At 45.4% G+C, this 10,282-nt stretch overlaps 2 protein-coding genes across 2 annotated transcripts in view; both read left to right on the top strand.

Moving 5' to 3' along the window:
• The window catches only part of LOC121678560 (gypsy retrotransposon integrase-like protein 1), a 6,123-nt gene extending 505 nt beyond the window's left edge, over positions 1-5,618 (top strand). Inside the window, exon 2 of the mRNA XM_042058180.1 lies at positions 4,301-5,618. Within this exon, the coding sequence (XP_041914114.1) occupies positions 4,434-5,618 (1,185 nt within the window). The 5' untranslated portion in view covers positions 4,301-4,433. The remainder of the gene's footprint in view (positions 1-4,300) is intronic.
• A 10-nt stretch (positions 5,619-5,628) lies between these two features.
• Positions 5,629-7,775, top strand: LOC121677920. The gene is made up of 2 exons (XM_042057078.1): positions 5,629-6,620; positions 6,655-7,775. The coding sequence occupies exon 1, from the start codon at positions 5,646-5,648 to the stop codon at positions 6,606-6,608; it is 963 nt and encodes a 320-aa protein (XP_041913012.1). The 5' UTR covers positions 5,629-5,645; the 3' UTR covers positions 6,609-6,620; positions 6,655-7,775.
• The last annotated feature ends 2,507 nt before the right edge of the window (positions 7,776-10,282 follow it).

Genomic DNA, 10,282 nt, shown 5'->3' with positions numbered 1-10,282 from the left:
TGCTGCGCTGTGCTGTGTTCCTGGAATGTGCATCGTGAATTTTCTGGTGATTTCGTATGGTCGCTAGGGGGTACTCTAACACTGCATTTTTATATTCATTGTAGTTTTCATCGCAGTGTAGCTGCGCTACTGCACACTATTTAGTCATTTGTCAGTGTAGCTGCGCTACTGCACACTATTTAGTAATTTGTTTTTCAATTAAGTGTTCCTCACATCACACTACAGTTTAGTGTTCAGTATTTCCCAGGTAGTGTGATAATATTTGCATTAGTGAATTCTTTTTTTTTTCATTAATATTTCTATTTCTAATTTTGTGTTACTCAAGTTAACATGGCTGAGGGGAATAGCAGTCAGATCAATGGGTTAAAAGGGTCCTCCATGAATAGGGGCAGGGGTCTTCATTTGTCTAGTGGGTATGGTAGTGAGGGTGCGGGTGGTCTTCAAAAACATAATGTGGGGAGCAGAGGGCATGGTTTGAGCCCGGGCTGGTCTCCTAGTGAGCTGTTTTTGAGGGAGAATGCACGGGCTTCTACTCCAGTGAGTGACAACATTGCCATACAACACCTGACTGACATGGTAGGCCAACTGGGAGAGCAAATAGGTAACTCCATTGTAGCTAGGCTTTTCTCTTCTGGACTTACTGATTGTACTAATGCACATGACACACCTTCGACTGACAAACCAGTGACTGTTCTTACTCAAGGCCCTACACAACAGAACACAACGCCAGTAGTAGTTCATGTCAAGACTGAACGTGAACCCGTGACTTTTAGGGGAAATAGTTCTGACAAATACTCCGTCCAGGAATGGATTGCCATGACAAAAGCTCACCTTAGGAAACAGTCTTACACAGCAGCTGAACAGGCAGATGAGGTACAGGGAAGGCTTTTAGGAAAGGCAAGGGACGTGGTCAAAGTAGCTCTGAGGAGTGATGACACACTTGATGTGAAGCAGAACCCAGATGTCATATATGACATTTTAACGCGATACTTCAGTCAGTCTTCATCATCACTTCCGTTGCAAGACTTTTACACCACACTGCCCAAGCCAAAAGAAAATCCAGTCGACTACTGGATCAGACTAAATAAAGCTGCAGACACAGCTGATGAGGGACTGCGCCGTCAGGGTAGGAGAATGGAGAACATAAGTGGAGAGGTGGCACAAATGTTTGCAAAGCACTGTCCTGATCCGCAGCTTTCCTCCATTTTTAAATGCAAGCCTGTCAGTGAGTGGACTTCTAGAGACATACAGCTCAGGATAGATGAATACCAACGAGAATGGGGTGCATCTGCAACATCTTACAGTGTCCCACAGCTGAAAAGTCACCCTGTAGCTGTGCTCGACAATGATTCTAACACCGGTGCACACTCTGATTCTTATGGGATGGAACCCCAGTCAAGTTGTCCACCATGTTCTCATGCCACGTCTTTGTTGCAGACTCCCAACTCAAGCTCAGACTCTGCTTGTGTCCAGCAACACGTTCAGCGCCCACAGCGTATCTCGCCACCACAGCATGTCCAGCGTTCACAGCGTTTCCCGCCGCCACAGAGTGCTCAGCAGCCAGATGATGGGGTTCTTGGCCGCATGATGAGTATGCTAGAGAGAGTCTTGGCCAGGGTGGAGCCGCATAGTCCTGAGCGTAGTAAGAAACGCCCCAGCTTTTTCAGTTCGCCGCCATGTAGAGTTTGTGGAGATGCTAATCACTCCACTCTGTCTCACTGCAGCTCTGATCATCTCTGTTTCAAGTGTTTAGCCCCTGGTCACTCAAAGCGGCAATGCCCAAACAACGCCCCGCCCCAACTTGGCCCAGCTTCGGGAAACTAGCTGACCTGTATTCAGAGGGAGGCAATACAGGTCATAAAGAATCCTCCCACTCGCCAGACACAGATGTTTCTGATTCAGCTTTTAATTTTGCCAATTTGTCTCAGTTTCAATCAACAAACATTGTGTATCAAAACACTCAGATTGTGGGTGGCAGTGACAGCTTATTTTATGTATCAGTGAAGGTGGGGGGCAAAGTGACACTTGGCGCTATGCTAGATAGTGGGTCAATGGCATGTACAGTCAGTGATACTGCTATGCGCAACCTGCTCTCTGCTGGTGCAGTGTGTGAAACAGAGAGATTTTCCACTGATGTGACTCTCATTGGTGTCGGAGGTTGACAAGTGCACCCAAAGTCAGCCTTCAACATTAACATGGAGGTTAGTGACTGCAAATTGATTGTACCGACAATCGTAGTTGAAGGGCAACATGATGACTTAATTATTGGGACCAATGTGATCAAACACATACTGTGTGAGTCAAAGAAATGTAGTACGTACTGGACAGCAGTTTCTGCTCCGCCATCTGCCGACATTGAAACTGAACATTTTCTCTCCATGCTAGCTGGCTTGCATCGGTGGGGTGATGGTGAAATGCCTGAGAAGATAGGCACAGTACGTTGCAACTCAGCCACTTGCCTTCAACCTGGCTGTGAATACCTCCTGTGGGGAAAGCTGCCAAAACTCACACACGTGTCTCCTGGTAGTACAGTAATGACAGAGCCTACGTCAGCGCGGTCCGCACCTAAAGGCCTCATGGTTGCCAGAATTGTCACACCTTTGTGGGCAGATGGATGGGTTCCCTTGAAAGTGATGAATGTTTCTGAAAAGCCTTTGTGTTTGAGGCGTAACGCTAAGCTTGCTGACCTGGTGCCCTGTGTAGCTTTGGAAGATTTAGATCTGATCAGTTGTCATCAGAGCACTTTCACTGTGCCTGCTACCTCTGTCTGTCCCGATGTGAGATGTGCTGGGGAGAAGTTAGAGTCCATTGGCCTGAGTGAACTGGACATCAGCCTGTGTGATGCGTCGTCTGACTGTAAAGACAAGTTGTCCGAACTTATTGTTCGCTACCAGGATGTTTTCTCACGCAACCACCTTGACTGCGGCAAAGCAGAAGAGTTTGTTCATAGAATCCACTTGATTGATCAAAAGCCATTCAGACTTCCTTTCAGACGTGTGCCACCGAGCCAGTACCAAAAACTACGTCAGGTCTTAAGTGAAATGGAAGAAAAAGAGATCATTCGAAAGTCAACAAGTGAGTATGCCTCACCATTGGTTCTTATCTGGAAGAAGAATGGTGATTTGCGTGTGTGTACTGACTTCAGGTGGTTGAACAAGAGGACTTTGAAAGACGCTCACCCTCTGCCACATCAGGCTGATTGCTTGGCAGCACTTGGTGGCAATTCGCTGTTCAGCACAATGGACTTGACTTCAGGTTTTTATAATATGCCTTTACATGAGGACGACAGGAAGTATTCAGCATTTACTACACCTATGGGGCTTTACGAGTACAACAGGCTACCACAGGGGCTCTGTAACAGTCCGGGGAGTTTTATGCGAATGATGACTTCCATTTTTGGTGATCAAAACTACCTAAGTCTGTTATGCTATTTGGATGATATTTTAATTTTTGCTCCTGATGAAAGTTCTGCCCTCGCACGTCTTGAGATGGTGTTCAACAGACTCCGTGCCCACAACTTGAAATTGGCACCTAAGAAATGCTACTTTTTGAGGAAGTCTGTCAAATTTCTTGGCCACATCGTTGATGAGCACGGAGTTTCAACTGACCCCAGCAAAGTTGAGAGCATAAGCAGTATGACTGTGACTGACTTGATGGAAGCTGACGGAGTGACGCCATCGGAGAAACGTGTGCGATCTTTTCTTGGCATGCTAAATTTCTATCAGCACTTCATCCCAGGATACTCAACCCTTGCGAAGCCCTTGTTCTCACTGCTAGTTGGTCAGAAACAGAAGAAAGGCCGAAAGTCTAAGTGTGCTGTAGTGAGCCGCAAACTAAAATCAACCGACTGGACTGCTGACCATGACCGGGCATTTGCTGAACTCAAACAGGCCCTCATCAATTCTGTTGTTTTGGCTCACCCAGACTTTAGTCAACCGTTTTTGCTGTCTACAGACGCCTCATTGGATGGCCTTGGAGCCGTTTTATCTCAAATACGAGGAGGTGACTCAGTGGCTCGACCAATTGCGTTTGCTAGCAAGTCCTTAACTCGGTCACAGAAGAACTATCCCGCCCATCGCTTAGAGTTTCTTGCACTAAAGTGGTCAGTATGTGACAAGTTTAGCCACTGTTTGAAAGGCCATGATTTTACTGTGTGGACAGACAATAATCCACTGACACATATTATGACTAAACCTAAACTTGACTGTTGTGAGCAGCGATGGGTGTCAAAATTAGCCAGCTACAATTTTGACATCAAATATGTGCCAGGCCCACGAAACATTGTTGCTGACGCTCTCAGTCGTGTCCCTTTTTGCAAAAGTGTCGGTCACAGACTGGTCAGTGAACCACTTCATGAACTCGCCAGAGAGGTCGCTGTTGTATCTGACACAGCTGTTCAACAGACCTTCAGAGAATCCACCAACCAGTCTGTAATGGCAGAGAAGCTAACACGTCTGGTTGCTACAAATGCCCAGTCCCTTCACATGTCAGCTCAGTCTTTATCCACACAGGAAGTCACTGCTGTTATCCAGTCACACACTGAATGGAACTCTGGGGCAAGGACTCGTGCGACAGCTCTTGTGGGTCACCTACCCCAGCTCATCCCTGACAGTTTGTCCAGCCTGCCTGTCTTCTCTGTTGAAGATCTAAGAGAGGCACAGTCTAGGGATAAGACCTTGTCCCGTATTCATTTTTATGTGGAGAGGTCTCGGAGACCATCCAGACGAGAAAGAGCACAGGAGACAAGTCAGGTCCTGAGGCTCCTGAAACACTGGGAAAAGTTCGTTCTGAGTGATGACATCTTATACAGAGTATCACGTGATCAGATTTCAAAGACAAGACGCAATCAGTTTGTAGTTCCTGACTGCCTGAAAGCTGATGTCTTGAAAGGAGTGCATGACAGCGCAGGTCATCAAGGCCAGTCTAGGACTCTAAACATTGCTAGACAGAGATTTTTTTGGCTGCATATGGACAGAGATGTGAGAGAATATGTTCGTCATTGCCAGCGTTGTATTGTGAGCAAAGTAGCTGAGCCTGATGGAAGAGCTCCTCTAGAAAGTATTGTCACCACCCGACCCTTGCAACTCGTATGCATCGACTTCTGGTCAGCTGAGGATTCACACAATAAGTCTGTAGATGTTTTAGTGATGACAGATCATTTCACTAGACTGGCCCAGGCCTTTGCCTGCAGAGATCAATCAGCCAAGCAGGTTGCGAGAGTCCTCTGGGAGAAGTATTTCTGTGTCTATGGGTTTCCTGAGAGAATACACAGTGACCAGGGCCCAAGCTTCGAGAGTGAATTGATCGCTGAGCTTCTGAAGTTGTCGGGTGTGCGAAAATCCCATACTACCCCTTACCACCCAATGGGGAATGGCAGCGTTGAACGTTTTAATCGAACGCTTGGCAACATGATCAGAGCTCTTCCTCCTGAAGCAAAGCTTGATTGGCCTAGGCGCTTACAAACACTCACTTTCATGTATAATTGTACCTCTCATGAAACAACAGGATATGCACCGTTTTTCTTGATGTTTGGGAGGGTGCCGCGTCTTCCAGTAGACATCCTGTTTGGTAATGTTTTGACTGACCCTGATGTCACCAGTTTTGACAGATATGTCTAAAAGCTGTCTGAGGACCTGAGAGAAGCCATGTTAATTGCTCAGGAACATGCGACTAAAGAACAAGGCAGACAGACGAGGCTCTACAATAGGAAAGTGAAAGGAGCAACAATTGAGATTGGAGACCGTGTACTTGTGGCCAATAAGAAAGAGAGAGGGAAGAGGAAGGTTGCAGACCGCTGGGAGCCGACTGTTTACACTGTGATGGATAAGAATGCAAAGACACACACGTACAAAATACAGAATACTGTCACAGGGAGTGAGCGGGTGGTTCATCGTAATCTGCTCATGCTGGTGAACTTCCTTCCCGTCCAAGGTGTGCCACATTCTTCTCCGTCTGACCTCTCAATGTCTTCTGTCCTGTCTTCTGTCCCTGATGTCCATTCCATGGCTTCAGGTCAAACTTCATCCAAGCAGACGGAAGACCAAGTGTCTGTCCAGCAAGAGTCTCAACATAGTGTGGAAGATGTCCAGAGTCTTATGAGTGATTCTGAGCCTGTAAATTATTTGAATGGCTGTCTGCCCAGCTCTAATATTGAGAGTCCAAGTTCTGATGTCTTGCCAGTGTTACCTGTTGCTAAAGAAAGAACCAGAGAGTGGGTCAGTCACTTGAATACACCAGGTCACCTACCTGACTCTCTTGAGAGAACTTTCAGTGAGCCACTTGCTGACCCGACTGACGTGTTGTCTGACGAAGCATCAGATTTGTGCTCTGGACCCTCTTACCCTACTCACACTGACGAGACTGTAGTTAAAGATGCCTTGACTGTTAGTGATCACAACACAGCTTGTTTAGTTACTTCTGACACTGCACCCACTGATGTACACACTGAGTTGTCTGAGCCTGTACCACAAACTACTACACGTTTGGGTCGTGTTATTAGACCAGTCAACAGACTCCTTTATACTATAGCTAGACAAGATATCACTAAACGATTGCAGCAGAATGTTCGGACTGTCTGCAGCTCTGTTGTTCAAGCTCTTAGGGCATAAGTCTTCTGCACCTTTGGTGCCTTGCCATGCTTTAGTAGGGTAACACTTATACCTGGTGAATTATGTATTGATAGTTTTGGGCAAGTGTAGAATGTGTAAGGCATTCTTCATCCGGTGGTTGGTTGGAGAGTTTGACGTCTCTCTCTGTCCACTACATCCTTAAAGGATACCTTTTATATGGTCGGACTTTTAGTGTAGTCCCTTGACATTTGATGAGCTTTGGGTATAGTGTTGAAGCAGGTGTGTAATTTTGTCCAGAATTCAGTGGGGGGTGGGTGTAACAGAGTTGAAAATAACCTCACCTACATAAAGTGAATTCTTTCAAAATTATGATATTACATTGTTATTGTAATCTCTATTTTTATATACACTGGTTTTTATATGTTTAAAATGTTTTCATATGTCGTACCCATTCACATGAGTTTAAAACATGAGACATTGCGACTGCAATTGTATTTTCATTTCTACTTTGCATTTCAATATTTTGAGCATTTGCTCTTCCCGTACTCCAGTCAGAACTAGTCTGCTGGAGGTAAGCTGTGCATAGAGAGTGCTCCGTGAATAATTTTGTGTTTTAATATAAAATAACATGTTTGTCTTCCACACTGGTTCAAATACGTATATACATAAGTTGTATTAATAGATAATTTCTGCAAGTAATGCTAGAGTGTTGTCTAAGATGGTATCTAATTGAGCCATTGTGGCCTACGTCTTTTTGGCGGCAGCCACGTTATGTTAGCTAGCTTTATGAAGAAAACACTTGCAATTTCTTGATTTCCTTTTTACGTTTATACTGTAGATTTGGGTATGCAGTCGTCATCGTCTAATCTCAGTGGATTCTTTGTTTTATTTGTGAATGCAGGTACGTTGTTTATACTGTTAATGAATCATTGCTTGTTGTGAATTCAATGGAAAAAAACTATACGATCACAACGTGTGAAACGTGTGCCAACTCTGTATGTTGTTTCTTCTGCATGATTTTATGTTTGTTTAAACTGAATTGAACAAGCTATGCATTATTTTATCTATGTTCAGGAATAGCATAGACAATGCTAGGAGTCAGAACTAGTCTGCTGGAGATTTGGGTATGCAGTCGTCATCGTCTAATCTCAGTGGATTCTTTGTTTTATTTGTGAATGCAGAGAAATAAAAACAGTGAGAAGAGTTCGTGTGGAGTCATACATTATCATCACAATTAACACCTGCACAAGAGAGGGTCGTTACACTTGTATCCTTGTATCCTCTCCTCCGTGAGCTTCTCTCCTCTCTTTAGTGAGTTTCTCTCTCCTCCTTCTCTCCTCTCCTCCGTGAGCCTCTCTCTCTCCTCCTTCTCTCCTCTCCTCCATGAGCCTCTCTCCTCTCCTCTGTCCCTAACATTGCCATCCCTCTCTCCTCCCTCTCTCCTCTCCTCCGTGAGCTTCTCTCTCCTCTCTTTAGTGAGTTTCTCTCTCCTCTCTCCTCTCCTCCATCACCAACATTGCCACCCCTCTCTCCTCCCCTCCATGAGTCCCTCTCTCTTCCCTCTCTCCTGCCTTCGCTCCTCCACTGGAGAAATTCATCATTATTACTCATCCGACAGGTCCATTACCAACCTGGCCGACAAAACAAAACAGAGAAAGATAAACTTTTTCCCCTCTTTTTGTTTTGAAGAAGAAAGGGATATGAGAAGGGCCCTGAAGCAGAGGGTGTCTGGAGCGTGTCTCGGTGTTGTGGCAGGAGTGGTTGCCCTAAGTTTGATGGATTCTGGAAGAGTTCACTTCAGACCTGATAGAGTTAGATTGATCTCCCCATCGAGTGGTTTGAGTAAGCACAGAAATGGACACTGGCTATTTCTTCTCACTTTTGTATCTGCTGAGATGCTGGAATGCTGTGGCCTCTGTTGACATCATTTCCACCTCTCTAACTTCCCATTTCCACACCACACACACTCAAACACACACACACACGCACACACACACACAGATAGTCACAAACACACAAAACATTCAGGAACAAACACATACAGTACACACACACATACACACATACAAACACACACACACACACAAACACACACACACGCACAAACACACACACACACAAACACACACACATACATCCCCCCCGTCGCCTCATCCGAGGAGAGGTTCATCATCTTCTTATCTCTCTGGCCATGTGGGGCTGGTTGGCACGTTCTCTACCCAGCACCACTTCAATCTGTGCAGGCCAAATATCAGATACCACACACACACACACACACACACACACACACACACACACATACACACACACACACACACATACACACAGTGTGCAGGCCCAACATCAGATACACCACAGCTACTAAACCAAGTCACTTACTTTCCGGCCCTGCAGATGATACAGGCTTTGCATATCAAGTCCAGATTAGAGGTTTTTTGCACTGTGAACATTTACATATGTATACACTCTATGTAACGCTGATGTGTGTTTGCTTATATTGCTGATGTGGATAGGTCAAATGGTTCTCTCTTGATTTGAGATAGTTACACACAACACAGGGCATCTCTCTGCTCTGGCGCAGGTATGGCAGGTATGGCAGGCTGTGGAAATGAATTGTGTTATCAGTAAGCTGTCCTATCAGGCACTGAGCACAACACACAACAATACCCTCAGACAGCTTCAGGGCCCCATACTCACATCGATAACCTCACGTACTGTATGCATACCTGAAAATGTTCTTTGTGTGTGTGTGTGTATGTGTGTGTGTGTGCATGTGTTGGGGTGAGAGAGAGAGAGAGAGAGAGAGACTTTCATTTTTAGCAACACTTTATTCTGGTATCTGATGGATACATACTCAGATTCTGTATTTGTTATTCAGGTCAGACTCAGACCCCGTTTACATGTAGGAGAGACGCATATATTTTCATACGGTCTGGCCTTCTTATTTACACGAAAGCAGAGGTTTTATCACCGAAAAGGATTATTTCTGAAAACTCCGGCCAAAGTGGAGATTAGGAAAAAAACTGGTTTGACGTTAGCATGTAAGCATGTAAGCAGGGGTAAATGGCGTTGTGGCGTTGCATTGTGAGGTGGTGTTCCCTTGTTTGTTTGAAATCTCTGATTGGCCACCTTTTTGCATGACGTGTTTGCGACACCCTTCCTCAGCTGTTTTTATCATCGGTGTGAACAGAACGTATAAACTGGCCTCAGAGCAAACCCAGGGAAACTCCTCCACCACAGCCTCCACCACACACACACACACACACACACACACACCAGTGCTCGAATTACGTGGGAGCCAGAGGGAGCCGAGCTCCCATAGAGTGAGGACTGGCTCCCATAAAAACAACAAAGTCAAAAATCTGAGGGGGTCTCTGATATCTGAAGGTGTCTGGCTTTGTAATTTAATCTTAAACAACCGCTCATTATCTATCCCTGTGCAATCTCTTACCATTACAGACGTGAAATTAAAATATAGGCTACTACGGGACGTACCCTACCCTACGCTCTTGAATGCAGCATGACTGCACTTCACCACCACTAGACCATTATGAGCAAACTGTATCGATTTGACAGCACTCTCAAGTCTGAAGACGTTACCCTGCTTTGATGCGAGTGTTTTGTCTATTTACATAGGCGTTCATTGGGCTAGCCTACATGGTTTGATATGTGCGGAAAAGTCCTGTTTGCTGTTGAACTTGTGCCTTACCTCT

The sequence above is a fragment of the Alosa sapidissima genome, chromosome 12, assembly GCF_018492685.1.
Source record: "Alosa sapidissima isolate fAloSap1 chromosome 12, fAloSap1.pri, whole genome shotgun sequence".
In the NCBI taxonomy this organism is placed as follows: domain Eukaryota; kingdom Metazoa; phylum Chordata; class Actinopteri; order Clupeiformes; family Clupeidae; genus Alosa; species Alosa sapidissima.
The sequence above is the reverse complement of the archived record's forward strand: the minus strand, read 5'-3'. Positions and strand labels throughout refer to the sequence as shown.